At 33.4% G+C, this 13,484-nt stretch overlaps 3 protein-coding genes across 3 annotated transcripts; 1 reads left to right on the top strand and 2 right to left on the bottom strand.

Moving 5' to 3' along the window:
- Positions 1–892: 892 nt before the first annotated feature.
- Positions 893–6,521, bottom strand: LOC136810596 (DNA excision repair protein ERCC-8-like). Its single transcript, XM_067067159.1, has 11 exons — positions 6,327–6,521; positions 6,118–6,213; positions 5,571–5,764; positions 5,315–5,383; positions 5,075–5,141; positions 4,698–4,768; positions 4,364–4,482; positions 3,803–3,994; positions 2,499–2,561; positions 1,831–1,919; positions 893–1,379 (listed from the first exon to the last, which is right to left on the bottom strand). Exons 1-10 carry the CDS (start codon positions 6,497–6,499, stop codon positions 1,866–1,868), a joined length of 1,098 nt encoding a protein of 365 aa, XP_066923260.1. The 5' UTR covers positions 6,500–6,521; the 3' UTR covers positions 893–1,379; positions 1,831–1,865.
- A 230-nt stretch (positions 6,522–6,751) lies between these two features.
- LOC136810606 (uncharacterized) lies at positions 6,752–11,931 on the bottom strand. Its single transcript, XM_067067171.1, has 2 exons — positions 11,824–11,931; positions 6,752–7,683 (listed from the first exon to the last, which is right to left on the bottom strand). Exon 2 carries the CDS (start codon positions 7,659–7,661, stop codon positions 7,002–7,004), a length of 660 nt encoding a protein of 219 aa, XP_066923272.1. The 5' UTR covers positions 7,662–7,683; positions 11,824–11,931; the 3' UTR covers positions 6,752–7,001.
- A 539-nt stretch (positions 11,932–12,470) lies between these two features.
- LOC136810577 (snRNA-activating protein complex subunit 1-like) lies at positions 12,471–13,307 on the top strand. Its single transcript, XM_067067141.1, has one exon. The coding sequence runs from the start codon at positions 12,471–12,473 to the stop codon at positions 13,305–13,307; it is 837 nt and encodes a 278-aa protein (XP_066923242.1).
- The last annotated feature ends 177 nt before the right edge of the window (positions 13,308–13,484 follow it).

Below are 13,484 nucleotides of genomic sequence, written 5' to 3' on the forward strand. Positions count from 1 at the left end.
AAGGAAGGGCGACTTACTCATTTTTTTAGTTACTTAATAAAAAAAACTTCAAAAAGAAAAGCTGTTAATTATAACAGTGTCTGTACACAAATTTAGACACGTAAAAGAAGTTAAAAATGTTCCACTTAAAATCAACACAGACTCATTAGTAAGATTAACGATGGAAATGCGGTAACCCATTATGCGGATTATCTTCCATCGTTAATCATTCTTTTAACAAAACATACTATACGTAAACAAACAGGTTTCTTTGAAACACAAAAGGATAAGAACCAACTTTACAAACAGACTATCTCAGTTATTGCGTTAGTTTTCGTTTAAGTCTAAAGGGGACCGTTTACTAATTCACAAACAGTTTTTCTTTTGAATGTTTACACTGATTCAGACCGATTAGTAGCCAGTACCTAACTTCATATTGACCGATTAGTAGCCAGTAACTAACTTCATATTGACTGATTAGTAGCCAGTAACTAACTTCATATTGATGAAATTCCAAAAACTTCAAAGTCTGTTTTACCGCGGTTTTGCCCTCGTTGAAAATATAATTAAGAGTGGAAATGTAATTGAAACAGAAATAATTCAAAACATTTTGTTTCAAAAGATGGAAAATAAAATAAATGAACTTCTTGAAGAACAGTCACATGGTTAGAGCCTTTTTTGTCTCCGCTGTAGATTATTTTGGGACAGACTTTAATGCATTGCTGGAAAATCGAGGTCAGGCATTGACATAAACAATTTGCGCAGGGAAGGGAAATTTAAAGAGGACTTTTGACTGAATACCTTTCCATATATATTATTAAAGAAAGAAATCGTGAAAAAATTCAAACATTTCCCAAAAAAATGGACATTAAATAGGCGTTCTTTGAAAGAAAGATAAAAAAGTTGAGTAACATTGATTTCGAAAACACCTCAAGTTACTTTATTCTACAATAGTTTACAAAACGAATACAACCGGACAAACGAAAACAAAACCAATTTCAATACAAAGATACTTGGAAAATCTCAAGTTCTCAGGGTATGATATAAATTGAAACAGTTCGATTTTTTTTGTTTGAGTATCCACGGAAGAGCCACACTAGGTGGAAAATGCATTTATAATCTTTGAAAACAAAGGAATTGTTCTGGTCTATTCTGTTCTCTCATAATTCGATCCAAAGTGAAAAACTTTGATTCTATTCCCCTGTGAATGGAAAAGTTTCTTGAGTGTTGGAAAAAGTCCCTTGGACTCTGCGAGCATGATATTTTTCCAGTGCCATAAATGTTGTGTTGCGTCATTTAAAGTAGTTAACTTAAGCGTAGTAAGTGTTACGTAGTGTAGGGTTACGTAGTCTCGTCATGTACAGTCAAGTATCGTACGTCCAGTCACGTCAAGTCATTATCTAGATAGATAATTGGAATCTCAAAGAAAAGAATCCTTCATGAATTGCAACCTCATAGAAAAAAATATCAAACAAGTGCTTCGGATTAAAAAAAATCTGTCAATGAATTGAGACTCTGCTAGGGTTGAATCGCAGAAAAACGAAAGAAAACAGAGGCTGGAGTGTTTTCCTGCCAGACATGGCAAATTTGACTGATTATAAGTGCAGCCCATCTCAGAATGAATATCAAACTAGAGCTTTGTTATTCCCAAAGGTAAGTGAAATCAGATTCGACATTGTGTTTTTGATTTTATTGATATTTTGTCAGAAGTTAACGGCGGTGGCGGCAGCAAACAAGGGGGGCAATCTGATCTGCCTCTTCCCGCGCCTATTCCCTGGGCTATGGATTACTCTTGGAAAGGACTTTTGTTTTAAAATCATGAAGTCAATAGAGTAAAAGACATTCACTTACACACGACGTGAGCTTGTTGACCACAATCTCTGTCATCAATCATCGACAGCATCCCAATCATCTTGGTGATATTCATTCTGCAATCTCACCTACACGAAAAAGATTTTTAAAAATACTTTTACAATACGTGTAAGTGTACAAGTTTGGATTGAGATTGTCAGAAAACTAAAAATGTTATAAAGCTAGACTTTTCGCTTTTGGAAAGAGGAAAAGCTAACCTAAATTTTGAGTTAATAGGTTTTATCTTGATTTTACTCGATTTCTGACAGTTTTACAAGAATTAATTTAATATCATTGCGTTAAGAATTTCTTTTACATTGGTAAAAAATTGTCCCTTATTCTTAAAAATTGAACTAGTAATCGGCAAAAAAGGAAAAAAAAAATTTCATTTTTATCGTCAAATTATGTAGAAGCCGTCTTTTCTGGATTTTCATTTAATAACCTTATCAACGTTTTTCCTATAGAATTTTCAAGTGATCGTTGAACTTTGAGTAATCAGAAAAGCTGTTTTTCCATCTCTTTACATTCCTCTGAATAAACAAATTACAAGAGCTGTGAAAACTTTTGATTCAAACAGCAATGGGATAGTTTTGCTGCCATCATAGGACCAGAGCCTTTGAAAATACAATCAAGGATATAAACGAAGTTCCTGGTGATGATTGACAAACCTTGTCGTAGTTACGATTATCCCAAATCAGGACCTTTGAATCCAAGCCACAAGTAATCAATTCCTGAAGGAAATAAAAAAACATAGTATGAAAATTGTGGTGGAAAGAAATTCGTTGAGAAATGAAAGTATTTTGAATAGATCTTATAAAAATTACATGGTGCGAATTCTCTGGAAGACTTTCCATTGAAAATCAAGAAACAAGTGATACTTTTATGGACCTACCTGGTTATGCATTTAACACATATATAATTGATATCTACGTGAGCATGAACGTTAAACAATCCTTCAGAACACAAATAGTGACGATCTATTAAAATTAGTCGTTTGTTTCTTATAAGAAAAACGTTTAGAAACCAAAATTTCATGCTCTTGAAATACTCTTTCATATTCAAGACTTCGTGAGCATAAAAAGACATCTATCTCATCAAAAAATTGAGTAATTTGGCTAAGAACATTGATGTATGCTTATTAATAGTGATTCTTATAGATAAACATGCGTTTTTTGAGCTGAAAAGTTTTTTTACAAAAGTCTGCTTGACCCATCTTTTACCTACTTTCATGCAAAAAATCAGAAAAAAACAATGATCCAATATTTCACAAAGTCCAAAAACCCTTTTTTAGTCGTTTTTTGGCCCAAATTTGCCAAAAAACATTTTTTTTCGAAAATCGGGCTCCGTCACATTCGAGGATTCATAGTTATGCATCTTTATGCAAAAAATTATAAAGAATGAAAGAGCCAATCTCGAGAAAAGCTAATACCTAAGTAATTGATAATGTGCTTATAAAAAAATGTCGAATTTGGCCAGTTTTTCTATAAAAACACGCCAAGAAACCAAAATTTCATGTCTAAACACACATATGCTTCAAAAGTGAGCCCTCGTGAGCAAAAAAAAACATCTATCTCATAAAAAAATTGAGTAATTTGACTAAGAACATTGATGTATGCTTATTAATAGTGATTCTTATAGATAAACATGCGTTTTTTAAGCCAAATAATTTTTTTTTGCAAAAATCTGCTTGAGCTATCTTTTACCTATAATGGTACCCTACTTCCATGCAAAAAATCGGAAAAAGTTAATGATCCAATTTAACCCTTTTTTAGCCGTTTTTTGGCCCAAATTTGCCCAAAAATTTTTTTTTCCGAAAATCGGGCTCCGTCACATTTTGGCCACCAGCATTTTGCACCTTTGTACCAAAAATCAAATGATTCCTATGATTCAATCTCGAGAAAAGCTGGTAACGAACGGACGGACAGAGGTGAATTTATAGGACCTCCACCCCAGGGTAGGTCCAAAAACTGACCTCAAATGGATCGTTATAACAAACACCAGTTACTGCTTTGAAATGACCATTGAACGTTTTCATGTGTTCACCAGTATAAATATCATATGCTTGGACATTTCGATCATTGGAGGCAAACACAACCTGATTATTGTTCGAAACACAAGTTGACCCTGCTCGGTCATTGTTGGCACTTGAAGCTGCATAGTTGACCTTGAAAATAATAATTAACTAATAATAATTTAACTTCATTAAATGTATTATTAGACTCCCTCTAATTTGATCTTTAAAATACCAAAAATTTTAGTTCGAATTTTAGAAAGATTCGAATAATAGAAGTTCGAATTAGAGAGAGTGAGAGTTGACTGTAGCTATTGAAAAATCATAATATCTCGATACAGTGTTGTATATCATTGATGCCATTTACCCTTTTATAGAAAGGCAGCCAGACGGATACCAGAAAGAAGAAGTATGAAGAACTCACAGTATTGCACACCAAGAACATTAAGTTACACTCTGCTAGACAGACAGACAGACAGACAGACAGACAAGCCTTTGTAAAAAAAGGTATAATGACACCACCTTTGCTTGTTTTCCATTATGACATTTCCAAAGAGAAAGTGTTCCATCAGAATTCAGAGAAATCAATCCAAAACCATTTGGCGTGAAACTGATACTATCTACTCCATTCTTCTTGGATTCTAAATTAATCCAGAAAAAAAATGTTATTCATATAAGCAAGGAGAATTCCCATAAGTTCATCAATCACAAAGTCTATTTATGTCTTGATTTATCAATGTACGAAATAGTGTTTTACAGGATCTCATTGCACTTGTTGGAATGATCTTTGTTTTTTTCAATAGACAGAGGGTGTATCTTTCAAACTCGGCAAACAATTATTTAATTCATTTTTAACCTGTAGTCTGCAAGCTTTTGAGTAGATTCTTTGTTTTTCGAACATCCCAGATATTGATTTTTCCATTTGTACTAAAAAGAAATGCAAGTATGCGATGATTGGAACATTCAGATGAAATATAAACTCAATATGGAACTCATTGGATTGGACTGGTTGCAATAAAAAGGCTACAGTCAAGTTTGCTTAGTCACAAGACCGCAATTTGATTGCATTTAATAGTCTTGAATCCTGAAAGAACCATGCTTGATTGATATCCATTCATTGCAATTTTTCGTACTAAACAACCATCAAATAAACAAAGCTTGAATATAATTAATTGTAAAAAGGGCCTTTTATATGAACTTGGTAAAATCTTCATAAAAGCTTTAAAGTAAAACCTTCCGCTGTATAAGACATGTTCTTTTCTTGGTGACCATTTCACTGCAGTAACAGGGCTGTCATGACCTAAAAAATAATTTTGATTGCTAATTAAATTTTTGAGTTTTTTATCAAATAAGGGACTTTTGATGAAAAATTTCTCATTACCAATGACATCATTTTAGCAATGCTAGAGTTTAAACTTTAATTGAGACCAAGAATATAATATGCAAGAATTAAATGATTTCTTTTTTTGCTACCAGTCAGTGTGTGAGTTCTTGATCCAGTTGCCAAATCACAAATAAAAATGCTCTTGTCCAAGCTGCTTGCTATAAGAAAGAAAACAAAAGACTGTTTAAAAATATTTTACAAGTCCATTCGCTTCAAGCAGTACACTCTGTTTTGCCACCATATGGAAATCAACCTCATGGGAACTAACTGTACTGACATTGAGAAAATGGACTTTAAATCTAGAATTGAATATAACTTTAACTTCAACATTGAGTGCTTGTATACCTGCAATGAGAGGGTTTCTTCCGATTTCTTTACCGTGCATATCACTTAACTTTGACGTGAAATGAAATTGTTCAGCCACTTGAAGTTGATTTGCGTCCCAGACTTTTATTTCATTTTCCGTTTGCATGAAAAACATTCCTGTGTCCAAGGGATACCATTGTAATCGTTGAATACACTTTTCGCCAGTCCTTTTCCTAAAATATAAATCTCAACATTTTAACGTCGAAGCGTTCTTAATTAATGGTCTTCATTATGCAATTTCAGCAACAAGACATTCTTTTGTCGAATAGAACAATCAACTGACATAAGGCACACTGTTTTGTTTTCATGATTCGTTTTAACAACAAAATTGTTTTTGCAAGCTCAGCCTTTTTCGCAGTGATTCGGACCTCAATTTAAATATATTAACCTGACTTGAAAAAATTCTTTCAGTGAACTTTGCCTTACGCTTTTATAAAGACAGAAATTTTTGGATTTACAAGATCTCTATTTAACTGCACAAAGGCCAGAACAGTACAATTCGTGGGAAAAGGACAAACTTTCATACCAGCTTATATCTGCAATTGTAGAAAATCCATTACTTCCAGCTAAAAGGCTTCTATCATGTATGACAATATGACCTTTTGCTGATCCTGAGAGTAGACTAAAAAAAGAAAAGAAATAACTTTAGAGAATGAGACGTGAAAAAAGATTTATGAATTTTTGTAGCATCTATCTGGTAGAAGTGTCACCCCATCATTCAAATGAGTTACTTACTATCTAAATTCCTGTTTCTCTAAAGATAGACATGTAACAGGAGCTACATGATTTTTGCAGACTGACACAGTGCATAATTCTTTTGAAGCAAATAATTTTTTAGTGTTAAAACTTCTCCACTGAGATGATGTTGCGGTGCCAAGCTGGTGCTTTAGAAATTCTTGGAACTGCATAATACATTTTCATTTTCTTTCTATAAAAATACAAAGAAGCTATCTGAAAGATAATGGATATGGATAAAATTAAGTTTACTTGGTACCATTTTAGAAAATAGAAGGGTCAAATCAAGAAATTTGTTAAAAACTTGAAAATGGACCCGGGCTAAAAAGAGCCAAGAAGGTCTCCAGATTTAATAATAGATTCTAATATTCAAATATTATTATTTTTATCGTTGACTAGAAGAAATATTGAAAAGAAATTTCTTTATAAAATATATCTTTTTTGCTATTTTACTTATACATAAAAATATATAATGTCCCTGAAAAATATAACCTCTACTAAAAATTGGTTACAAACCACTATAGAAAAACAACTAAAAATGCAAATTATCAAAAAAGTTAATATCACTAGTAAAAATATGAAAGTAATCGTTTAAAAATATATTTCAAACCATAACCAATATAACTGAATATACAAAACTACAATAACAAAACTGTAACAATAACAAAAGTCTTTTTAACATGTTCCGTAGTAGCGATCCCCATAATCGCCAAGACCAGGAACGATAAATTTATTTTCGTTCAATTTTTCATCAACACAGCAAGTGACAACTTTAATTTTAGGGTATGCTTCATACATACTCTGAAGGCCTTCAGGACAGCAAATAAGATTAATAAACATGATTTTCTCCTCAGGAACTCCGGCTTCTAAAAGGACTTTGATTGCTCTTTTGGCACTTCCCCCAGTTGCTAACATGGGGTCAACAAGGATACAAAAACATTGAGAGATATTTTTTGGCAATTTTTTGTAAAATAAAACAGGAGCCTTATCACTCCTGCTTTCATCTCTCTGAATTAAGATTTTACCAATTCCAACTCCAGGACAAATTTGACGAACAGCTTCTTGAAGAATGTCTCCAGAGCGTGGAATGGAAACAACACAAAGGTTTTGACCTTCAATCTCAACAAGACCCTCAGCTGGCCCACAAGGTGTTTCTACCTTTCCCATTTCTACATTTGGAAGTCTTGCAAGAGCTTCTTCAGCCAAGATACGCATCAATCGGTCACCGTAAAAATTGAATTTCTTACATCTGGTATCTTTATTTCTCAGTTTCATTAAAAGAAATTCAACTGCTCTTGATTGAAGAATTTCGACATTTCCTCTGTAACCATTCATTTTGATAAATTTTCCTGATTATCTAAATAAAAATGACAGTTAGAAGAAAAATACTTTTACAATCTTAATCAAGCAAATAGAAATGATTAAACCAAATCCGATGTAACCAATTGATGTCAAACGCAGTATCGACATGATTTGGTGTACCACCCTCACAAAATATTTTTTATGAATATTTACTGTAACTTTTACCAATGATATACTGGTACAATTTTTTTAGGGCATTTGAAGTTTGTTCTTCTATTTTCATCTATTTTATAGAATACAAAATACCAAATACCCTTAATTCTTTAATGAGATACTGGTCTAAACTTTTCCAACAAGTAAATGAATACCAGAAACTTTGCCATTAAATACTTGTGTACCAGTAATTTTCCGTCACGTACCAAAATCCCTCAATAGACCAATAAACCTTTTGTTAGATGTGATGTGGAACAATAAAGAATTCCAACATTGCACATAATAAAACACAAATGCATAATTGGTAGACGTGTGTAATAAATATCCTATCATTGTTTTGATGCTGGATTCAGTGGAGTTTTTAATTTTTTTAATCAATTCAGCCTTTGAAAATTCGAAGCACTTTTTCCTGGTCGTTATTCAACCAGAAAACTCGATCTTAAATTGGGTTTTAAAACTCAATATTTAAAAAAAACATTTTAGTCATGAAAAGCTGCAAAGATTTAGAGAAAGCTAAGTTTTTTTATTCTTGAAGCATTTCTTTCCATACGTATCATGGTTTGTACATATAATTATTCTATAATTATTCTAATATAGTTTATCAATAACTTTGTTTATGATAAAAAAAGAACAAGTGATACTTTTATGGACCTACCTGGTTATGCATTTAACACATATATAATTGATATCTACGTGAGCGTGACCATTAAACAATCATTCAGAGCACAAATAGTGACAATCTATTAAAATTAGTCGTTTGTTTCTTATAAAAAAAAAATGGTTAGAAACCAAAATTTCATGCTCTTGAAATATTCATTCATATTCAAGACTTAGTGAGCAAAAAAACATATCTCATCAAAAAATTTAGTAATTTTAAGAACATTGATGTATGCTTATTAATAGTGATTCTTAATGATAAAGATGCGTTTTTTGAGTTGAAATTTTTTTTTTTTACAAAAATCTGCTTGAGCCATCTTTTACCTACTTTCATGCAAAAAGTCAGAAAAAAACAATAGTCCAAAAAACCCTTTTTTTAGCCGTTTTTAGCTGAAATTTACCCCAACAATTTTTTTCCAAAAATCGAGCTCTGTCACATTCAAGAGTTTATAGTTATTCATCTTTGTGCAAAAAATCATAAAGAATGAAAAAGCCAATCTCGAGATAAGCTGGTAACAACGAACGAACGAACGAACGAACGAACGAACGAACGAACGAACGAACGAACGAACGAACGAACGAACGAACGAACGAACGAACGAACGAACGAACGAACGAACGAACGAACGAACGAACGAACGAACGAACGAACGAACGAACGAACGAACGAACGAACGAACGAACGAACGAACGAACGAACGAACGAACGAACGAACGAACGAACGAACGAACGAACGAACGAACGAACGAACGAACGACGAACGAACGAACGAACGAACGAACGAACGAACGAACGAACGAACGAACGAACGAACGAACGAACGAACGAACGAACGAACGAACGAACGAACGAACGAACGAACGAACGAACGAACGAACGAACGAACGAACGAACGAACGAACGAACGAACGAACGAACGAACGAACGAACGAACGAACGAACGAACGAACGACGGTTAATTTATAGGATTTTACAAGGCCAAGGCAAGATACCGCTGAAGACAATATAGCGTTATCGGTGCTTTAATGATTTTTATGATGTTGTACGGAATTTTAAGTTTGCCTTGAAAAACTGGCTTGGGCGAAGCGCGCGTTCATATTTTGAACGCAGAAGTCAGTGAGACTCGGCGAGCATTTGGCCTCTTCTAATTGGCCATAATAGACCATGTGATAAGAAACGAAATTTTTCGTTTGTTTTGAAAACGCTTTTCACTTCTCAACAAAAGACTTTTTGAACATATTTTATTCTGTACTTTTTGCATAAAAAGAAAGATATTTTTTTCTCTCTCCCTCTTTTAATTTGAAAAACCTTTATATAACTGAATGAAAGAGAAGTTGAGTAAATAGGGAGGAGGGTGTATTTATTTAACAAATTCCTTATTTTTATATATATATTTTTTTATGCAAATGAGTTATGGGAAATCTTTTGTTGAAAAATATGTGTCGAACAAATTATACAAATTTATGTGCATTTACAAAAACGTACCCGGGAAAATTTGAAATTTCGTTTTTGTCAGTTGATAAGAAACCGAGTTTACTTGTACTAAGCCAGATATTCAGTCACAACTTACCATCAGATTTTACTAAGTGACTGAATCAATCTGGCTTAGATTTCTAGGCTACCTCGTGGGAAGGTATAGCAGTAATTAAAATGACAAGATGTCGGCATTTGAAAAATTGTTAAATTATTTAATAATCAACTCTTTCCCTTTCTGGGTTCCGTGTCTCTTAACAATGCCTTTAACTTGGGGCAAAAACAGGCGATTTGCCTTTGTAAAGCAAAGAAATTTCCGCCCTAAATTTGAAATGAAAATATTAAGAACAGACAGCGTTTTTAAAGTTCAACAAAGTTCGATTAAAAAATCGTTCGATCTGTGCATCTAGCGACTTGTAAAATGGTCATGAGTTCTTCATAAAGACGAAAGACATATCTGGACTTATTTCATATTCTCCAGTCTCTTGTTAGTAGTTTTTCTGACTTTCTGGGACTTTGTGAGTTTTTTCTATGTTTCTCAACTGATTGAATGCCTTTACCAAAAGATCGTCACCGATGGGATTCGAACCCACTAAATGCAAAGTTCCGCTGATCAGGAACCCAACGCCTAGATCACTGTGCCACGGATTTTTGCCAGAAGACCGTTTCTAACAGCTATTTATATTGTACAAACTACAGACCATACTATATTAAGAGGAAATAGCAAAAGCGTGCTTGTTTCAAGCTCCAACCCTAACCCTAACTGATAATAACCCAAATCCTAGCCAATTTGATACATAACCACACCCAAACCACACCCATACCCAACCCTATACTAGGTCGCCTGTAGGTCCTGACACTACATGTTTTTTTTTTATAAGCATATAAAAATCCAAAAACAGGCTCAGAGATGCTTAGGTCGAAAGCTTAATAAGGCTGAAAAATGCTTGAGGGATGCTTATATCCTAATACTTAATACTGCTTATATACTGCTATACTACTATAATACTGCTTATATCCATACTACAAAGTAGCTTATACTTTTTTCATAGGCTCTATTTCTTTTTTTCTAGTTCTATTCAATAATCCAGAGGGTACATACGTACAATTTCCTGAATGTAAAATAAAATGGTAATAAAATAAAATCTATCTAAATATAATAAAATCTAGAATTTAATAAAAAGGCAACCACTTTGGATTAAGAGGTAATTGAATATTGCAGAAAAAAAAACTTAGATTACTGGGATCGAGGTAATGCTTAGTATATGCTTAATTTTTCCCATATCTGAGCCTAGATATGCTTATAAGTGCAATGCTTTATATAAAAAAAAACATGTATTCCCGATGAATGCTGGATTCAAAAAAAATATATATTTCTGTCTTTCGTCTTTATGAAGAAGCCATCACCTTGTAAAATTTTCCTGTTTTCTGATTTTCGAAAAAATTAATTCCCGGATTTTCTGATTTTTGGAAAATTTTTTACCTAATTGTCTGAATTTTGAAAAAAAAATTCCCTGATTTTCCGATTTCGGAAAATTGGAAAACAGGGAGGGAGCTACACCTAAGGTTTTGCTTCGAAATTTTTATTTCATGAAAAATTAATATCTCAAGTTGGCAGGTTTGTATTGATGCCAGCTTGCAAGGAAAGAACCCTTTGGAAATCTTCAATGACCCCTTCTAGGCTAGAAGGGCCTGGAAACTTTCAATGACCCCCCCCCTTGCCTTGGAAAATATAAAAAATGAACAAAAACCCTTTGGAAAATTCATGCTCAGACCCCCCTGGAGAAATTCATCGATACCCCTTAATTTCAATTTAATAATACCCCTTAAAAGGTTTAATTATGTACTTACTCACTTAGTTGGTAAGAAGCAAATAACCAAATATGACAAGCACGTGATAATCTTTGTTTTCCCACACTTAAATCGCCGCCATTTTGATTGTTTTGCTTCTACTGAAACTGAAAGGTCTGGGACCTACTGGCATTCTTGGAATTCTACCTAGGCTTCTTTTTGCAAAGGGGCAAAAAAGACTAGGTCCGGGGTTGCGTGATTCGTAGAAATGGTAGCCTCAATTTGAAAAACAAAAGCAAAAAATTTCTGGTACGTTTGGTGGTCGTCCATGACTTTCACACCACAAAAGAAGGTCTTTTTAAAATCATTTTTGACATTTTCTGGATTCAGGTATGGCATATTTTCTTAGCACAGAGTTCGAAGCATTGAAACATGATGTCAACAAGCTGTTTTCAAAGTTTCACGAAAAGCAGAGTGTAAGATTTGATGATTTTTGTGAGGAATGGAAAAAATTGAACTTTAGTGCACTTTTCGGTGCAACTTACAGAAATACTCCTGGTTCAAAAATGAGGATTGCTGAGCGACTTTTTCGTATCGCTAGTGAATTTCTTTCGGAAGACTCTACTTTTTTATATAGAGTTGCTGCTATTTACACGTTTTATGCTGTGTATTTCAAGCAAGTTACTCCTGTGAAAACAAAAATAAGAATGACTCCTGCCATGTGGACCGACCTGATGCAATTCACGGAAGTTTTAAAGAAGCATAGTCACTATGATGTTGTCTATATTATTCATGTTTTACGCAAGAGTAAGGCATTTTGCTTTACAGCGTTTCCCAAAGAACTTTTTTTCGGTAAAATAGAGTTTATGCTCGGTGTTGAAGGCATATCTGGATTTAAGCATTCTCAAGAGCGCAGCGAGTATCTCACAGAGATTCTTGATGATGAAAGGATTGTACCAAAGCTCCAAGCAATCCAGAATGATTATGCTGCTATAAAAGAGAAATTGATTGCAGAATCTCAGGAGAATGAGCGAGAAGATTTATCAAAGGTTCTGTTTTACATTAATCAAGATTTTCCTGAAGACGTTTCTACAATGATTAACTCTTACAAGAGGAAGTATGATGATTCAATGACAACCTATCAATCAAACGACGAGGCAACTCAAAGACCTGTTTTAACACAACTTCGAAAGATAAAAGAAACTACCACTGCTCCTACTACTACTATCATTACTGACAGTGATTCTCAAGCGGAAGATGAAACACGTGCATCCAAGATTTTTAAATTGAAAGAAAAGCTATGGTCTTCCAACATTCAAGTTGACAAAAGTAAAGGCTATGAAATTAAAAAGGAGAAAAAAAAATTGTCAGCATTGGAGGAAAGTATTGCAGAAAAAGAAAGAGAAAAGGAAGATAAGAGACATTATTACAAGAAAAGTGCAATGTTACAAGTTAAATCAAAGGTTCCAGGATCAAAATCGAAAAGCAAACATCCTTATATACGGTTTGAACTTCCCACTCAAGCAGATGTCTATGAACATTAGTTTTCAAGAAAGAATATTTTAATATTGGTATTTTTAACATTTGACAATTTCAAAATATAACCTGGTTTTTATGAACTAAAAGCATATTTAAATATCTTGGATTGATTATAAAAAAATTGTACTCTGTCTTAAATCTCTCATTTTGGATCAAATACAGGACATCACATATTTTGTACA

The sequence above is a fragment of the Clytia hemisphaerica genome, unplaced genomic scaffold (genome assembly GCF_902728285.1).
Source record: "Clytia hemisphaerica strain Z4C2 unplaced genomic scaffold, Clytia hemisphaerica genome assembly, whole genome shotgun sequence".
NCBI lineage: Eukaryota > Metazoa > Cnidaria > Hydrozoa > Leptothecata > Clytiidae > Clytia > Clytia hemisphaerica.